Consider the following 20,396-nt stretch of genomic DNA (forward strand, 5'->3'; position numbering starts at 1 on the left):
AAATAAAAAAACAATGTGGTTCTAGCTAATTAACTGCAATGTCTATTGAAATAGCCTAACCTATGTATGCTTCCACGAACATTTCACTGTGGACCCAGTTGCTTTTTTCCTGCCATCACAGATGGCCTGCACAGTAGCAAGTGTTGTGTCAGAGCACTATAGGCACCCAGGAAACAATTCCTAACAGAATAACTACAGTATGTGGGCAACTCAGGGCCTACCTCTGTCAGAGCCGCCAGGTGGGCATTGTATTTGTGCTCTGGGTAAAGACCCACTACCTTGATAGTTGTTCATCTGGAACCCAGAGCACTGAGCTAGATAGAGGAGTTGTTCTTACAGAACCATCAACACTGTAATAAATTGCCCGGAGATTCTTGCTGCTGTAATGCACCTCACAGGCAGCGACACAAGCTGACTCTGGGAAAAGGTAATCACGGTATTCTGCTAAAAACCTCAAATAGAGATCAAAGTGCTTCAACAAAGCCTTCAGATTTTTCTCAGAAAAGGACATCTTTCCAAGGATTTCTGGAAGTTTTACAAACAATCGCAGCAAATGTTATGCCCCATAAATGTAAGAGGGTGGAAGCGGCTGGTCACCTGGTGGGTAATTGTCAGGCATAAGCTTCAGGACAGGACCTCGTTCATTTCATTAGTTTTTCTCCCTTCAAAGCCAGCGAACACTGTACTTCCTTCCTTGCTAGGAGTCAGAGGAATAGGTGAAGACAATCTGCTATGCACGGGTGTCTTCTTTTCCAGGTGCAGGAACAGCTTGGTTATACTGGCGGATGTGTCCTGCTGCTGGCGCTTGGGCTGAGGTGAGGTGCTGCTGTCAGAAAGTCTGTCACAGTTGGTGGTGTGGCTCATGGACCGCCTCAGAGACTGCAATGCTTCCAACTCAGCTTTGCGCCTTTTGTGGGTGGCTGGTTCACTAATGGTTGGCTGACTCTCTGTGGACTGTGGCATGGATGGATTCAACAAAGGCAGGCTGGGAGAGAGTTCCTCCTGGATCGTATTAGTGTTTGTGGCACTTTCCTTAATTGGAAAAAAAACTTGGACAAAGTCACCTTTTTTTTTTTTTTTTGAGATGGAGTCTCGCTCTTGTCGCCCAGACTGGAGTGCGGTGGTGCGATCTCGGCTCACTGCAACCTCTGCCTCCTGGGTTCAAGCGATTCTCTTGCCTCAGCCTCCCGAGTAGCTGGGGATTACAGGCTCCTGCCACCATGCCCGGCTAATTTTTGTATTTTTACTAGAGACGAGGTTCCGCCATGTTGGCCAGGCTGGTCTCCAACTCCTGACCTCAGGTGATCCACTCACCTCGGCCTCCCAAAGTGCTGAGATTACAGGTGTGAGCCACCGCACCTGGCAAAGTCACCTTTTTATACTGAGTTTGTTCATATGGATAGAGTAAAACCAACAGGAGAGTGTAATCAAAGGTTATTCTTAATCCATCCACCATCTCCTTAAAAAGGTCAACATTCTTTTCTTCTGGGATATAATGCACGTTCATATTGGCATGTGGCATAGCATGATGGTGACGAGGCCTCTCATTGGCTGAAAAGGCTGCATTGAGAGCAAAATGCTTCCAAAATCATTATGATGTTGGTCTGGCATGAAAGTTTCACTAACCATTTCCTCCTGTTAATGTAATAACAATCATCCTGCTGCTGCTTCAGAACTTCAGGTATTCCTATAGTTATTGTTGTTTCTTCCATTTCTCTTTTTGTTTGAAGCTCTGGTTCTTCTTTCACTTCAGTCTTTTCTTCAATATCACTTTCTTCACTTATTTCTTCATCCTTTGCTGCTGCCAGAGGAACTGCTTAATGAGTTTTCATCATTTTCATCTTTTTCATCAATGAGGAGGCCTTTTAAGACAATCAATACCAGGCAACCTGCAGGACTTCTTTCTTCCTGTGCTGCTCAGGCGAGCTACAGCTTTTCTTGCCAATTTATGCTGTAATCTACGATTTTCATCAGTATCATGAAGCACATGATCTTCGGTTGCCCATTTTTCCCAGCTTCTGTTCCAGCCATTAAAATGGATCAGATATTCTGGGATCTTTCTGCCTTTTTTGTCTTTCCCAACAATAACATTAACAATCTGGGTCTGACGGCAGGGCGTCCCATGGGAGCCCACCTGGCGCTGGGCCACACTGGAGGAGAGAGTTAACATGAAGACAGAAACTTTAGTCCAGAGGCCTCCTCCACTGGCGGCCCGCATTGGCATCAGGCGGTGCAAACAGTAACAACAAAGCACGAGGTTCCCGACCGTGTGTGAGCAGCCTGGCCCAAAGATTTCTTGAGTAATACCGCACAAACACAGGCAACCAAAGCAAAAATGGACAAATGGGGTCACATCAAGTGAAAAAAGCTTCTGCACAGCAAAGGAAACAATCAACAAAGTGAAATGAGAACCCACAGAATGGAGAAAATATTTGCCATCTGACAAGGGATTAATAATCAAAATATAGAAGGAGCCCAGACAACTCAATAGGAAAAAAGTCCAACAATCCAATTTAAAAATGGGCAAAAGCTCTGAACAGACATTTCTTAAAAGGAGACATACAAGGCCGGGTGCCGTGGCTCACACCTGTAATCCCAGCACTTTGGGAGGCTGAGGCGGGTGGATCACCTGACATCAGGAATTCAAGACTAGCCTGGCCAACATGGTGAAACTCCGTCTCTACTAAAAATGCAAAAAATTAGCTGGGCATGGTGGTGGCACCCGTAATCCCAGCTACTCAGGAGACTGAGGCAGGAGAATCGCTTGAATCCAGGAGGCAGAGGTTGCAGTGAGCCAAGGTCACACCATCGCACTCCAGTCTGGACAACAAGAGTGGAACTCCATCTCAAAAAAGAAAGAAAGAAAGAAAAAAAAAGACATACAAATGACAAATGGGTATATGAAAAGGTGTTTGACATCACTGATCATCAGAGAAATGCAAATCAAAACTACAGTGAGATACCATCTCACCCCAGTTAAAATGGCTTTTATGCAAAAGACAGGCAACAGAGAATGCTGGAGAGGATGTAGAGAAAAGGGACCTTCGTACACTGTTGGTGGGAATGTAGATTAGCACACCTACTATGGATAACAGTTTGGAAGTTCCTCAAAACACTAAAAATAGGATGACCATATGATACAGAAATCTCACTGCTAGGTATATACCCAAAAGAAAGGAAATCAGCATATCAAAGAGATATTTGCAAACCAATGTTTATTGCAGCACAGTTCAAAATAGCGAAGAATTGGAAGCACTCTAAGCATCCATCAACAGGTGAAGGAATAAAGAAAGTGTGGTACATATGCACAATGGAATACTTACTGTTCAGCCATAAAAAGGATGAGATGAGATGAATGAGAGGAGATCCTGTCATTTCCAACAACATGTATGGAATTGGAGGACATTATGTTAAGTGAAATAAGCCAGGCACAGAAAGACACACTTTTCACTTATTTGTGGGAGCTAAAAAATATTAAAACACTTTAACTCATGGAGATAGAGAGTAGAATGATGGTTAGCAGAGCCTGGGAAGGGTAGTGGAGTGGGAGGGCAGTGAGGATGGCTCCAAAAAAAAAATTAGAGTTAATAAGATCTAGTATTTGGTTTTTGTTTGTTTGTTTTGTTTTTTGAGATGGAGTCTTGCTCTGTCACCCAGGCTGGAATGCAGTGGCATGATTTCGGCTCACTGCAACCTCCACCTCCCGGGTTCAAGCAATTCTCCTGCCTCGGCCTCCCGAGTAGCTGGGACTACAGGCGCCCGCCACCACGCCCGGTATTTTTAGTAGAGACAGGGTTTCACCATGTTGGCCAGGCTGGTCTTGAACTCCTGACTTCAAATGATCCACCCACCTCAGCCTCCCAAAGTGCTGGGATTACAGGCGTAAGCCACCGCGCCCGGCTTAAGATCTAGTATTTGACAGCACAACAGAGTGACTACAGTTAACAATATAATTTATTATATATTTCAAAATAACTAGAAGAGTATAATTGGATTGTTTGTAACACAAAGAAAGGATAAATGCTTGATGTGATGCATACCCCATTTACCCTGATGTGATTATTATGCATTGTATGCCTGTATCAAAATATACTGGATATCCATATGCAGTATGGATATATGGACTACATACCCACAAAAATTTAAAAAAATAGATTAATAAAAAATATTAAAACCATATTTAATTAAGTTTTTCCTATAATGATTTCTTGCATGGGTATTAAGCTTAGAAAATGCTTTCTTTCTGCCACAGTTATATAATGTTCACCTATATTGCCCACTCGTAGTCTTGAAACTTCATTTTTATGATTACAGTATTTCATCAGCCAAGATTCAGTGAAAGATTTGAGAAAGGGGTATAAAAAGAGATGCTAGTTAGCCAGCATGAACCAATATGGTGCTGCCTGTACTGGTTGTCTATGCCTGGCATCTATTCTGAGTAACAGTGTTCACGCTGAACTGAAAATTAAATATTTTTATCACTCCTGGACGTTCACAAATGTTTCACCAGCACTGGTTATTTAGTACAATTTTCCCCATTTCATTCATTCATTCACACAATAAAAATTTATTGAGCTGTTGAGGATACAGCAGTAAACAAACAAAACTCCCAACCATTATGGAACTTAAGTCTAGTAGGGCAGATGGACCAGAAACACTATATAGTGGCCAGGTGCGGTGGTTCACGCCTGTAATCCCAGCACTTTGGGAGGCTGAGGTGGGCGTATTACGAGGTCAGGAGATCGAGACCAGTCTGGCCAACATGGTGGAACCCCACCTCTACTAAAAATACAAAAATTAGCCAGGTGTGGTGGCGTGTGCCTGTAATCCCATCTACTTGGGAGGCTGAGGTAGGAGAATCACTTGAACCCGGGAGACGAAGGTTGCAGTGAGCCAAGATCGCACCACTGCACTTCACCCTGGGCAACAGAGTAAGACTCTGTCTCAAAAAAAAAAAAAGAAAAGAAAAAAAGAAATAATATATCATATATATGTATAATGTGTGTGTGTATATATATATTTATACTACATATGTATATCTGATATGTATGTTCTGATCCTTACCCAACTTTTTGCCTGATATCAGATTCCTATTTGAGTGGTAGAGGATTAGTATAACTCCCACCCTTGCCACAGGCATTCCTAAGACTCCTTATTCTGTTTAATTTTTTTCCTTTATCAATTATCACAGTCTGATATACTATGTATATCAGATATATATATACTGTATGTATGTACATCTCATCAAATATACCAGAAAATTTTCTGTGGTGGCATTAGTGGCATCAACTAATCCTTAAGATTAGTTTTGTGTTTATCTGGTATAACTGATGGTTTTATATTTTATATGTATATCTGATCGGATATACATATATATAGTGTGTGTGTGTATGTGTGTATATATATATCTCAAATGTACCTAGTATATCAGACTGTGATAAATGCTAAAGGAAAAAAATTAAACAGGATAAGGAGCCTTAGGAATGTCTGTGGCAAGGGTGGGAGTTATACTAATCCTCCACCACTCAAATAGGAATCCGGTATCAGGCAAAAAGTTGAATCAGGATCAGAATCAAATGGTTCCATGGCAAATTATTTTTCCGTTAGAGATTGGAAGTGCTAGGTTGATTTAGAAAAGTGATAATGGAGACCAGGCCACACTAATTGAATGTGCACATGTTGGATGAGAGCATCAAAGCCCTGGAAAATGACCTGGGTAATGTCGTAGTTAATGAACCTGCAGGGCGTGTGTTCATTTTGGACTCTGGGAGTTAATCCCCAGAGAGATTATTGGTCACTCTCAAGAACTGTGACCTCCATTATATTGGGGTTTTGTCCACTGAACAAAATGTATAATGTCAGAATCTAGAAAGATATTTTGGAATATTTTCCTGTCTCTAAATTATTAAATAACTCAAACTTCAGCTAAAGAGGATTTTAGTCTCATGAATATATGTGGGGTTTTTTTCCCCTCCATTTCAGATACAATACCAGGGAGGCAGTGCATGGCTTCCTGTTTCTTCCTGCTTAAGCAATTTGATGATGTTTTGATTTACCTCAACTCATTTAAGGTCAGTATAGAATTATCTACAAGACTTTATATACAAAATACTATAGAATGTGTCAGAGAAGATAAGATACCCTTAGAGATGGCCCATTTTCTGTGGTGGCATTAGTGGCATCAACTAATCCTTAAGGTTAGTTTTGTGTTTATCTGGTATAACTGATGGTTATATTTTATATGTTAATTCTCAGTGTGACCTGTTCTTGGGATGTTTTTCAGAGTTACTTCTATAATGATGACATCTTTAACTTTAATTATGCCCAAGCCAAAGCTGCAACAGGCAATACCAGTGAGGGCGAAGAGGTGGGTACCTGCTTTTGAAAGCATTTGAATGATTCTATCTAAAAACATCCTTATCTTTTTCTCACTGGAATAAAATGGTCAAGGGTTAAGGATTATTAAAGATTCCTCTGTTCTTAGGATGCATGAAAAAGTACACTGTGGAGAAGGTGCAGTGACACACACCTGTAGTCCCAGCTACTTGGGAGGCTGAGGCAGGACAATGGCTTGAGCCTGGAAGTTTTAAGCTGCAGTGCACTATGATCGTGCCTGTGAATAGCCACTACACTCCAGCCTGGGCAACATAGCAAGACCCTGTCTCTTAAAAAAAAAAAAAGTACAATGTGAATAGACATAGATTTTATAACCATATTAAAATATTCCCTTTTTAGTAAATTTTATAGAAATATAACGTATGTACAGAAAGGTATACATATCATAAGTATATAGCTTGATGACTATCAATATGTTTCTTATTTGATTTCTAACTTAATTGTATTTTTGTGGTCATAGAATGTGCTCTGGGCTGGGCGAGCTGGCTCACACCTATAATCCCAACATTTCAGAAGGCTGAAAAGTGGGAGGATCACTTGAGCTCAGGAGTTCGAGACCAACCTAGGCAATATAGTGAGACACCATCTCTACAAAAATTTTTAAAAAATAGCTGAGTATAGTGGCATGTGCCGTTTGTTGAGGCTTGCCTTACTGCCCTGTGTGTAGCATGGTCATATATGCTTAAAAAGAATATGTATCATACAGTTGTTAATTATTCTGTTTAAATCTTCTATATCCTTACCAACTTTTTGTCAACTTGTAATATCAATTTCTGGTGTAATACTTTAAAATCACCACAATTTTGTCCCTCACTTTTCTTAGCAGCCTGTATAGAATTTGGCTATCTATAATGCTACAGTGATCATCGATCTAAGGCAAGCCAATAATGGGTATTTTTATTGCAAAAGCATCCTCATGTGTATTCCCTTTCTTTCCTCTTCTTGCAGGCGTTCCTCTTGATCCAAAGTGAGAAGATGAAAAACGATTACATTTACCTCAGCTGGTTAGCTCGGTGCTGTGAGTCTTCTTTTTTTAAATGTTACAAGAAGAATCCTCTTTTTCTTTTTGGTTGCATAATCTGTTCGGAAATGACATTGAAAGTTTTCTAATTTTATTTTGCATTTTGTTCTGTAGAATTAGTAAACACTGAAATTAAGGGTTGTTAATGCTACTCAGTAAGAGTTGCCATGTAAATGTGTCATGCAAGTTTACCCTGTGATTAGTTCTACTATATAGCATTGACCTAGTACTTATAGCCTGAAAAATGTCAAGTTCTTCCTAAAGTCTCATTAAAGTTTCCAGAGTCTCAGTTTATAGTGTTGTTTATGAAATGATGTTGTTACACTAATTTTAACTTTTCACTATGGGTCAAGTCGGAAAAGTGGCAAAATGTCAAAAATGTAATTTTTTTGGTATATTATAGAACTTTAGGCCAGGCGCGGTGGCTCATGCCTGTAATCCCAGCACTTTGGGAGGCCAAGGCGGGTGGATCACGAGGTCAGGAGATTGAGACCATCCTGGCTAGCACGGTGAAACCCCGTCTCTACTAAAAATACAAAAAATTAGCCGGGCGCGGTGGTGGGCGCCTGTAGTCCCAGCTACTCGGGAGGCTGAGACAGGAAAATGGCATGAACCCGGGAGGCGGAGCTTGCAGTGAGGGGAGATCACGCCACTGCACGACAGCCTGGGCGACAGAGCGAGACTCCGTCTCAAAAAAAAAAAAAAAAGAACTTTACTTTGTCTTTGTCTCTAACTCACTGTTGTTTCTTGTTCCTTTTTAAAACTCAAGATTTAAAATGTTGGCCAGGCACAGTTGCTCACACCTGTAATCCCAGCACTTTGGGAGCTTGAGGCAGGCAAATCACTTGAGGCCAGGAGTTAAAGACCAGCCTGGCCAACATGGCAAAACCTCAGCTCTACTAAAAATACTAAAATTAGCTGGGCGTGGTGGCACACACCTGTAATTCCAGCTGCTTGGGAGGCTGAGGCACGAGAATCACTTAACCTGGGAGGCAGAGGTTGCAGTGAGCCAAGATCGCACCACTGCACTCCAGCCTGGGTGACAGAGCAAGACTCTGTCTCAAAAAAAAAAAATTAAATAAAATGTTCACTGAGTTTTTGTAGTCAGAGGAAAATTTAGCAATCTTCTAAGTGAGATTGAAACGACGAGTAGGATTGAATGAATGATAGGTATCCTCTTTTAAGCATATGAGCAAAGTAGGAACTACCAGAAGTCAATCCAATCTGAAAGACATAATTATGTGACTCCTAACTTAAATATTTTAAGTATGGTAGAATTGTGGCAGGGAGCCAGCTTAATGCCAACATTGCAAGCTTTCCATGAAAGCTTTCCATTACTTTATTTGGAATATAGAACCAAATCTATAGAATAATAAGGTGCAGAAATTATTTTTGTACAGTAAAAATGACTCATTTGTTTACAAATCTTTGTTTCCTTTTGCAGATATTATGAATAAGAAACCAAGACTAGCCTGGGAACTTTATCTTAAGATGGAAACCTCCGGCGAGTCCTTCAGTCTCTTACAGCTCATTGCTAATGACTGCTACAAGGTGAGTCTGACTGAGACTAAAGGGAACATTAAAGATTCGTTATCACATTGCTGCGTTGGCTAAATATTAGGGGAAAATGTCCTGCAGACTAAATGGCTAGTAGTGAGAGGATTCACATAGTGTTATAACTGATGCCATTCTTTTTATGAATTAACTGAACTCAGAGATAGGCAGTATTTCAGAGATTTACATGTATATGAAATAATTATTTAGACAGGAAGTTTTAGATTTCTAAAGGATATGAATCTTTAGTCAGCGTTGATGTACAGATATTCATCTGGTAGTTGGAAATTTGGTTCTGAAGCTCAAGAAAAATGTCTTCTGACATCTGGAAACATAGATTGCGAGTCATCAACATTTAAGTACAGTCCTGTGTTGCTTAATAATGGGGATAAGTTCTGAGAAATGTGTCATTATTATTAGGTGATTTTGTCATTGTACAAACATCAGAGTGTACTTACACAAACCTAGATGGTATAGCCTACTATACACTTGGGCCATATGATATAGCTTATTGCTCCCTAGGCTACAAACCTGTACAGCATGTTCCTGTAGTGAATACTGTAGGTAATTATAACACAATGGCTAATATTTGTGTATTGAAACATATCTAAACATAGAAAAGGCACAGTAAAAATATAATATTATGATCTTATGGAACCACAGTCATATATGCTGCCCATCACTGATCAAAATACGGTTATGAAGTACATGACTGGATTAACTGAAGCCCTGAAAAACAGTGAGATTACCCAAGTAAAATGTAAAGTGAGAAGAGGTGCAAACCAAACTTTGAGGTGCAAATGGCAGACAGGAAAGACAAAGGAACCAGAAAAAGAGAATAAAAAAGTAGTCAGATTTAGTAAAGAAATGGCTGTTTTGTGTGCATGCTGGGGTGTGTGTGTGGAGGGGCGGGGGGAGTTGGAAAGGCTGGGAGGAGGTAGTTGGGGACCTAGCCTATAGATTAAGATTTTTTTAAAATCAGCCTCAAATTCTGGAAGTTCCTATTTTTGGAATATCTCTTCCAAAAATGTCAAAAATCAGGTAAATGTCAGGTAAAGAGAAACTCGTATGAAATTAATCAACAAAAGCTCATTTCAAAGTGAATCGTTACCAAAAAAAGAGGTGAATTACCATCAGTAGAAAATACTTTAAGACATAGGAAACTTAAAAATAACAGTTTAACATGACTTGGTGGGTGGCAATGCTCTTAAATAAGTTAGGGGAGGCAGAGGGAAGGAAAACATTAGAAGACAGGAAATTATTTCAGTTTTAGATGTATTAAATCTGAAGTGTCTTTGGGCTCCCAGCAGAGACAACAGAAGTAGGAAATTGACAGGCTGTGCTTGGAGCTTTGGTATTCATCAAGATTAGCAATGTAGATTTAGTAGTTAACAATGTAGATTTAGAAGTTAACCGTAGTTAGTGGTGGTAGTAGCAGCAGCAGGAGCAGCAACAGCAAAGTATGAGAGAGAATAAGATTAGCCAGTAAATGGGGTGAGGAACCTTGCGGAAACCAGTGTTTAAGGGCTGGAAAGAGAAGGAAGAGTAAATGAAAGACAGGATGAACAGAAGAGAAGGAAAACAATGAGGACAGGAAAAAAAATGCTTTTCATTACTTTTTCTTGCTCCCATTTAATCAAAAACCAAGGCAGGAGAGTGTCAAATCTGCAACTGGTTAGAAATGCATGAGGACTGAGAAGACAGTAAGAGGTAGAGAATAGAGTCAGATTACAAAGCAGATGCAGCTAGTGTAATGTAGACCACAGTCTTAAAAATTTTGATATTAAAAATAAGAAGGAAAAATGTAGTGCTAACTTAAATGGAAAATCAGGGTTTGGAATTGGGGGGGATGGGGTGGAGAGTTCTTTTAGAATGGGGATAGGGGAGTGTATCTGTAGGCAGAAGAAAATGAGCCATTGAACAGTAAGATTAAAGATTCAGGAGGATGGGGCATTTTTGATGGAGTTAGGCCCTGAGGAGATGAGAGGGGAATAGGGTTAACATCAAAGGAAGATAACTACTTGAAAAACAAGTTGGCATTACCTAGTGTCTCAGTGGTCCCATGACCACCCACTAGTTTGGTGATTTACTAGAAGGACTCATACGACTCAATATAAAGTTATACTCATGGCTAAAATTTATTACACTACAGGAACAGCAGGAAAAAGATGGGTGTAGGTGAAGGCTAGAGAAGCCAAATACAGGTTTTCTTATCTTCCTTCTGTGGGGATCACACAGTCAAGTCTTTATCAAGCATATGTGTGAGGTCCTTGTCAAAGAAAAACAAAGAGTATAAGGGGGGAAATGGCAGAATTAAGCCCTAACATGTCAATAATTAAATGTAAATGGTCTAAGTATACCAATTAAAAGACATCTATTGAGAGAGTGGATTAAAAAACATAACCCAATTATGTGTTCTCAACAAGAAATTCACTTTAAATATATTTACATAGGTCAAAAATAAAAGGATAAAAAAAACCAACCATGAAATACTTTGGCAGTTTCTTTAATAAACATACTTACCATATGACCCAGCAATTGCATTCCTGTGTATTTATCCCAGATAAATGAAAACCTATATCCACAGAAATATATAAATGTTAATAACACAAATTTTAATATTTAAATGTTAATAGCAGCTTTATTTGTAATAGCCTAAAACTGGAGACAGTCAAAGTCTTTCAGCAGGTGAATGGTTAAACAGATGGGTTTGGCATGGAATACTACTCAGTAATAAAAAGGAACTATAATGAGAAGTCTGACTCCATTTCTGCATGTTTGACTGCTGACAGCTTTTAAGCCTCACCCCTGCCTCTTCCCCTTGTGCCCCACATCTGGACAAAATGATAAGAAAACCTATGTGCTCCCTTCTTTGGCACCATAGGGTGATTTAAACCACACAAGCCCCTGCCCATGCACAGGAACCTTCACCACGGCCCCACCTCCTAACCACAGTAAACACCAAGGCCAGTCTCCTTTCCTTGCTTTCTCAGGCCTTTTCAGATCTGCTTAAAAGGGCCGTTCTACTCTCCCTAGACTTCAACTATGTAAGAAAACGTTTCATATCCTCTTGCTGTGTGTGTGTGGCGTCATCAGTTTCACCATCCAAACCAAACTTTGGTTGGGAGTCCCTCTTGCATTTGCAGGGTGACCAGAACAGGAACAAGCTATTGGAACACACAGTAACTTGAATTAACAGGGAATAAGAAGGACATTATACTGAAGGAAAAAAGCCAGTTTCAAAGGGTCCCATACTGTTTGCTTTCATATATGTAACATTCTTGAAATGACAAAATTATTGAGATAGAGAACAAATTAGTGGTTGTTAGATGTTAGGGATGGTGAGCAGGGAGGGCTGTGCATGTGACTGTAAAAGGGTAACAAGGGAAATCTCTGTGGTGATATAATAGTTCTGCATCTTGGTCAGGCACGGTGGCTTATGCCTGTAATCCCAGTACTTTGGGAGACCAAGGCAGGAGGATTGCTTGAGGCCAGGAGTTCAAGGCCAGCCAGGGCAACATAGTGAGACATTGTCTCTATAAAACATTTTTAAAAAGCAGCCTGGGCAGGCCGGGCACGGTGGCTGACGCCTGTAATCCCAGCACTTTGGGAGGCTGAGGCGGGTGGATCATGAGGTCAGGAGATCGAGACCATCCTGGTTAACACAGTGAAACCCCGTCTCTACTAAAAATACAAAAAATTAGCCAGGCGTGGTGGCGGGCGCCTGTAGTCCCAGCTACTCAGGAGGCTGAGGCAGGAGAATGGCGTGAACCCGGGAGGTGGAGCTTGCAGTGAGCCGAGATCGCGCCACTGCACTCCAGCCTGGGTAACAGGGCAAGACTCCATTTCAAAAAAAAAAAAAAAAAAGTAGCTGGGCATGGTGGCTACCTCAAGAGGCCGAGGCAGGAGAATCACTTGAGCCCAGAATTTCAAGGTTGCAGTGAGCTGTGATTGCCTTATTGCATTCCAACCTGGATGACAAAGCAAGACCTTGTGTCCAAAAAAAAAGAGTAATTCGGTATCTTGATAGTTGCATGGCTGTGGTTACGTGAATCTACACATAGGATGAAATAACAGGACCATCATCAACATACACGGTACCAGTGTCAATTTCCTGATTTTTATATTGTGATATTTTACTATCCTTATTTAAGCTGTAACCTTTGGAGGAAACTAGGTGAAAGGTACACGTGACCTCTGTCCTATCTTTGTCCATGGATCTATAATTATTAATACTTCAAAATAAAAAAATTTTTTAAATGAATCAACTAGAGCTATATACAGCAATATAGGTGAGTCTTATAATGTTGAATCATAGGTACAAGACATAATAGAATATTTACAGTATTCGTTCATATAAAGTTCTGAGAAGCAGAACTCAATTATGTTGTTTAAAGATGTGTATACTTAAGAGAGAACATAAAAGTCAGAAGAGTAGTTGCCTCTGGGTATGGAAAGAGAGAGTTATGGTCTGGAAGTGACACACAGAGAGCTTTTGTGTTGCTCTCAGTGTCTTGACCTGGGTAGTGTTTACAGTATTTTCACATTATAATTAGTAAGATGTACATGGATGTTTCATTTACCATCCTGTATGTCTGTTATTTCACAATAAAGACTTTTTTAAAAAAGAGTACATAAATAGAAGGACAAACCTTGAAAATAATAAAAAAAAAATCTTCGCGTGAGATTACGCAGAAAGGAGGAAAGGAAGAATGAAGGTGTAAATATAATTTGAACTGAAGAGAAGAAAGTTGTGTTTTCCCTATGAAATACAGAATAAGGCTAAGCTAAGAAGGCTGTCTTAAGGAAATTGTCAAAGATTTAGAAAAACATCTGTCAGGAATAAAGAAGTAACTAAACCATAAAGAGAGTTGCCCGGCAATTTGAAGCCTTAAGTGAAATTGGTAACAGTATGTATTTATGATTGCCAAGTAAGAAAACTCATCTGGCCAGGCGCAGTGGCTCAAGCCTGTAATCCCTGCACTTTAGGAAACCAAAGTGGGAGGATCACTTGAGGCCAGGAGTTTGAGACCCACCTGGGCAACATAGTGAGAGCCTGTCTTGCAAAAAATTAAAAATTAGCTGAGCATGGTGGTGTGCACCTGTAGTCCCAGCTGCTTGGAACACTAAGGCAGGAGGATCTCTTGAGCCCAGGAATTTGAGGTTGCAGTGAGTCATGTTGGCACCACTGCACTCCAGCCTGGGCAATAGTGCAAGATCCTATCTCTAAAAAAAAAAAAAATGAATAAAAAAATTTTTTAAATAAAAGAAAACTAATCCAAGCAAAATTTAATGGCATTCAACATGTTCTATGAGGCCAAGGAAATGTGTAGTACATTTGGGAAAAATGTCTCTCAAAATGGATTAAACATTTAAAAGATTTAGTGTTTAGAATAGTAGTCAGTATACATCTAAGCATTCTGAGAATTTAGGAACAAGACTAGGGAAAGACCATCCTGGAGTTGAACATGATCAAATTAGCATAAAATGAATGATAGTAGTCATCTGAAAAGAATGTATTGAAGAGACTTGAAAAATACTCAGTTCAAATCACAACCCTCAGTTTATCCTCAAGATTAGAATACAATTAGAAGAAAAGGCAAAAGTGCTGATTGTAGCATAATTTGACTCTATGTAGAAAAAATGTTATACTGTTGAAAACTGAGTGAACGTAAGGTAGTTTAAACTGAACCCATGTACCCAAACTGTAATTTTCCTTCTTATTGTTTTAATTGGGAATTGAAGTTTTTCTAACTTGCTAACTGAAAATGTTGTCAGCACCCATGCACTTATTTCATACAGTCCCGTTTCATGTTATCTTTATGTTCAGGTTCTTTCTGTGCAATCTTTTTACTGCAAGTATTACCACATACTTTCTCTTATTCAGATGGGCCAGTTTTACTATTCTGCCAAAGCTTTTGATGTCCTTGAGAGGCTGGATCCTAACCCTGAATATTGGGAAGGCAAACGGGGTGCCTGTGTGGGCATTTTCCAGATGATCGTAGCTGGGAGAGAACCCAAGTAAGTAAACAGGCAAGAAATACTACCTCTACTCATTTGCTTGTTTGTGAGGGAAAATAATTGTTCTCTTGGATGATATCTTCTGAAAATACATGATTGTAATGATGTTTTAGAATGATGAAAAAAAGGTTCATATTAAATACTTCCGTCTGACCATTTTCCTCCAGAAATCTTTCATTTTGTAGAATCAGATAATTCTAAATCATATATAATAGGATCAGATCATTCTAAGTCATATATACATTGAGTACACTAACAGCCTCCAAATATAAGAGCAGGATGTATATTTGGTTCCAAATGAACAGCTATTTTTATAGACAAAGTGGTTTTTTTTTTTTTACTCTTCTACTCTTTTGGGTTTTTTGTTTGTTTTTTGTTTTTTGCCTATTGGCTTTTTCTTGTGTGCTTTAGTTTAGGTCTCAAAAAATTAGGAATGGAGTAGATGTGGTTGATAACTCTTTTGTTTTCTTTCACCTTCTCATATTCTAGGAAATACTGAGACATTAGTTTACATAAAATTAATAAAATTAAGTGATTTATACTTTCTTTTTTTCTTTTTTTTTTCTTTCTTTCTTTTTTTTTTTTTTAGATAGAGTCTTGCTCTGTTGCCCAGGCTGGAGTGCAATGGTGTGATCTCAGCTCACTGCAACCTCTGCCTCCCAGGTTCAAGCGATTCTCCTGCCTCACTCTCCGGAGTAGCTGGGATTACAGGCACATGCCACCATGCCTGACTAATTTTTGTATTTTTAGTAGGGACAGGGTTTCACCATGTTGGCCAGGCTGGTCTCAAACTCCTGACCTCAGGTGATCCTTCCACCTCAGCCTCCCAAAGTTCTGGGATTACAGGCATGAGCCACGATGCCCAGCCTATAGTTTCATTTGAAACAAACATTAAAACACAACTCGATTCCATTTTCTAAAAATAACTTCATGGAATGTATTTGTTACTGATACATGAATAGGAAATGTGATAATTTTGTAAGAAAATAATCTATCAAAAATTACTTCCTACCTTATAGTACTTCTAGTTCTAAGTAAAAGTTTAAAAGCATTTGGTTAGGTGAAAGAGGTTGTTTGTGGGAAAAAAGAAGTAGAAAATATGAGAAGACTCTTAAGCAAATAGGTTCATAGGCAGTCGCCTATAGATTTGCTAGGGCAATAGGGAAATTTTAGCGTTCATTAGTTAAAATATGTTTTAATTTTAATTAAATTTAAATTACTTCAAATATAAATGCTAGGCTTAGTCCTTAGTGTCCATCTCTTCCATATTTATTCATGTATTATTTTTCTTGAAAAAATCCCTTATTCCTTTGGCTTTGTAAAATTTTATGAATTTGACAGTGATGCCTAGTTGAAGGTGGTTACCACCTTAAACAAGGGAGAAATCCATGAGTTAGACAAATTAAGTGACTTGCTGGTGTTAGAGCTAGAACTTGAACCCCAACTTCTGGATATACTCTTTCTAGTCATGCAGAATAAGAATAGAAATGGGAATATTTAGGTCATCTCAGAAAGGACAAAAAGATTATCAGTATGTATATAGGTAGTATGGATAAACAAGGAACACTTGGATTGGCAAGAAAGATTTCACATAATTTCCATTTTACTATGCCACAATAAGAACATAAGGCTAGGCAGTTTGTAATTGCTTTGTGAATACACAGTGGAAGAGTCTATTACCAAAAATGCCCTACAAGACATACAGTATGAAGGACAGTTCAGAGTTTATTTTATTTTTTAATTTTCATTCTTCATTGAAACACTTTGTCTTTTCAAATCTTTTCCTCAGAGAGACCCTTCGAGAAGTGCTCCATTTACTGAGAAGCACAGGTAACACCCAAGTAGAATACATGATCCGGATCATGAAGAAATGGGCCAAAGAAAACAGAGTGTCCATCTAAAATAGCTCCAGCATCCTAGGAACCAGCTTCTACTTTGACATAAAACTGGAAATCATTTTCACTCCAGTTTAATCTGTGATACAGGGCTCTGTTTTATTGACATTTTCCTTCCTTGCTCTTTAAGCCTCAAGGTCAGAGACTGACTTGCTGAGACTTAGTCTCCTGGCTGAACAGAGTGCCATAGTCTGTGACCCTGTATGATCCTAGTAGCAATAAGACTTTGGACTTATCTGGTGCCTTTCTTCCAAAAATGCTCAGAGTACTTTTATGCAATTTACTGACTTTAAGGAAAACAGTATAACTTTTTTTTGTTAGCATTTTATGGCATTGTCTCCTGGCTGCAATAACAAACATCTTTGATGTTCAAGAATCAGCATCATTGTATCATTTAACTTTAAGGCATCTCTGTACGTTATCCCATTTTATTGGGGAATTCCATAAAGGGTTTTATAACTTCACCTCTGAATCTTGGGAGAATAACTAGCTATGTGTTTCTAAGAATGGCAGTAAGCTACTTTATCAAACTGTCCAGTCATTAATAGGATAGATTTATGGGATTACTCTTTCAGTAATTAAATTGTTGATGATAATAACATGTTACAGCGCAGTAAGATGAGTATTGCAATGTTTTAAAAGGTGAGTACTATGAAAAAAATTGTAGTACCTCTAAAGGTATTCAAGAAACAATGTTTATGAATCTCACTAGTCCATTATATTTTGGTACCTTAATTATTTTAGGTAACAAAGCAGGTTAGGTTTTTGTTAATGTATCTTGCTGAACAAACATCAGTTTTTGTTGTTGTTGTTGTTGTTGTTGTTGTTGTTGTTGTTGTTTTTGAGACGGAGTCTCGCTCTGTCACCCAGGCTGGAGTACAGTGGTGCGATCTCGGCTCACTGCAAGCTCCACCTCCTGGGTTCAAGCCAGTCTCCTGCCTCAGCCTCCTGAGTAGCTGGGACTACAGGCACCCACCACCACGCCCGGCTAATTTTTTGTATTTTTAGTAGAGACGGGGTTTCACCGTGTTAGCCACGATGCTCTCCATCTCCTGACCTCGTGATCTGCCCGCCTCAGCCTCCCAAAGTGCTGGGATTACAGGCAGGAGCCACCGCGCCTGGCCCAAACATCAGTTTTGAAAGTAGGGCTACAGTGATTTATATGTATTGTGGGCACTTATTAATGTAACAATAATAAAACATGAATCGTATAAAGTCCTTTGAGGGAATCTCCTAATGGCTAGGCTCTCTGTCGTAAGTCATATTCCAGCCCCATGCTTCTGAGCTCTTATAACATAAACCTACTGTACAACTGAGCATTCTTAAGCTCACAACCTATTTCCAGAAAAGAGACCCACATCTTTCTATGTTTTATACTACCTTTGTTTTTACACCATATAGTTTTTTTCTATTAGTTTAAGGTACCTAGTGTTACAGGTCTAGAAAGTGCAGAGCCATCCCTGCCTAGAAGAGAATAGATGGGAAGAGAACTGAAAGAAAGAATTCCTCAAGCACTGAAGTCAGGAAAATCCCCGTAAGCACTGTATTAGTTGTTCCACTTATCCCAGCACTCCACTTGTGGATGAAGGAGTTGTATAGAAAGGAGATGAGAAAATGGCAGGAGTGGAAGCAGCCAAGAAGAGATCGATGACTGAAGATCTCCTTCACCTTCAGGACTGTCTCAAGGGGTTATTTCACCTCTACTCATGAAGATGGCCAGTTTTTCTGTCTTTTATCTTTAGACCCATATATAATCAGTTCAGAGCACAAATCAAAATAAACTGGCCTAAATAACTGAATTCTAGGAAGCAAAGCTACATCTTTTTTCATATGCCAAAGCTTCTGTTTCCTCATGTTGTTCCTACTTTTTAAATAATAAATGGCTCTCAGCATCTTAGGAACTAGATGGGTCCCATCTGGGTAGAACCTGCTATAATTTTTAGAATCATTCTTGTAATTCTTACCTCACTTAAAATATTAGGAAACACAGTAATAGAAAAGACAGGGAGAACTCGTCAGCAGGTTTTGGCAGTGAAATTTGTCTTCCAGTGAATTGCTATTATTTTCAAATTGCCTATAGTCAAAAAGCTTTCCCATGGATGGAGACTTACTTTCAAATGAGCTTGTGTTGAATTCAACACTCTAGATTCTCTCTGACATTTTCCTGTCTTTTGGGGAAAAAAAGCAGATATTCCAAAAATGGCAGAAATCTAATTTTTGTAAACTTTTTCATCTATAGGATTGAGCCAAAAAACATACATACTATTTTAAAGAAAGGTACCATCTAATTCTTTTATTAAAGATAGCTACTTCTGAAATGTCTTAACAGAGTTTCAAGATTGCAAAGTAGTATTGCATAGCTGGTTTTCTTACATGTGTGATGATGGAGGAGAGAGGAAGACCCAGACTTAGGCATGTAGTGAAATATGTGTAGTTTCTGGCATCAGTGTACTATTTATAGTCCATAGCATACATTACTTGCAAATGGGAAAAGTATTTTATAATTATTTTTGTACCTCAAAATAATTATTATATTCTACTGTATTATATTCAAATTAAAGTTTATTATTTGATTCTTAGTATGATATTCTGTTGAGTGTGATGAGGGTGGGACCTAAGTATGTCATGTGCCTTCTACTCTTTCTTTCCTAGCCCTAGAATGAAAGGAGAGAAATAAAGTTTTGGGCCCCATAAGTTACTCTTTAGAAGAGAGGAAAGTACATATTCCCCAAGAAGCCCTTTCCACTAAGAGGCTGGTGGTTCCTGCTGAATCATACTAGGCTTGGCTCTTTGCTGAATTACAGCCCATTCAGAAGTTATATGACCAGTGCATAGTGTAGTACCTCACACATAGAAAGCTCTCAAATACTTGTTGACTGAATAATTAAACATACAGTAACTGGTAGAGCAAGTGACTTGTGAAGTCTAACCTCATATATTCAGTTCCCATTTAATTATTATTTTATTGTGTGCTAAGCATATGCCAGGTACTTGGGCTGCAAAGATAAATAATGCACAGGCCTGACTCTCAAGGAACTCTAACGGAAGTATACACAACTAAACACAACAACGTGACTGATATCATCAGTGGGAATAAAGTATTGAGCAATAAAAGAAGGCAATGGAATGTTTGTATCCATGTAAATGAGATGCATCCTGCCTCATTTGGGAGAAGCAATCAGAATAGATCCCAAAGCTCAACAGCTAGCAAGATGCCCACAGCTCTGCCATGTGTGCCACACACACCACATGCATCCAAGTAGACGGAAGCCAAGGGACTGCTTTCCTCCTCTGTGGCTTAGTGCACTTTCAGAAAGGTGCTAGCAAACAGGCATGATATCACAATAGTTACATCTACTTTCTAATGGCAAAAATGAAGCAGTGATTTACTAGATCCTGTATTGAGAACATCTCTGTCTTAGATGAATAGTTGTCTTACCTCTCCTTTCTTCATCCTATAAAATACTTCTAGGCTGGGCATAGTGGCTTATGCCTGTAATCCCAACACT

The 20,396-nt window shown here is 39.2% G+C and overlaps 1 protein-coding gene and 2 pseudogenes across 12 annotated transcripts in view; 1 reads left to right on the top strand and 2 right to left on the bottom strand.

Moving 5' to 3' along the window:
- The window catches only part of IFT56 (intraflagellar transport 56), a 61,132-nt gene extending 41,666 nt beyond the window's left edge, over positions 1-19,466 (top strand). For all 12 annotated transcript variants that reach the window (XM_055115428.3, XM_055115436.3, XM_055115435.3 and 9 more), the window contains 6 exons: positions 5,983-6,071; positions 6,284-6,367; positions 7,345-7,414; positions 8,862-8,968; positions 14,859-14,992; positions 16,782-19,466. In XM_055115428.3, coding sequence (XP_054971403.1) covers positions 5,983-6,071; positions 6,284-6,367; positions 7,345-7,414; positions 8,862-8,968; positions 14,859-14,992; positions 16,782-16,893 — 596 coding nt within the window. In that variant the 3' untranslated portion in view covers positions 16,894-19,466. The remainder of the gene's footprint in view (positions 1-5,982; positions 6,072-6,283; positions 6,368-7,344; positions 7,415-8,861; positions 8,969-14,858; positions 14,993-16,781) is intronic.
- On the bottom strand, positions 275-1,146 carry LOC129398362 (male-specific lethal 3 homolog; annotated as a pseudogene).
- Positions 1,146-2,258, bottom strand: LOC129398359 (male-specific lethal 3 homolog; annotated as a pseudogene).
- Positions 19,467-20,396: the final 930 nt, after the last annotated feature.

Source organism: Pan paniscus, chromosome 6 (assembly GCF_029289425.2).
Source record: "Pan paniscus chromosome 6, NHGRI_mPanPan1-v2.0_pri, whole genome shotgun sequence".
NCBI classification, from domain to species: Eukaryota; Metazoa; Chordata; class Mammalia; order Primates; family Hominidae; genus Pan; species Pan paniscus.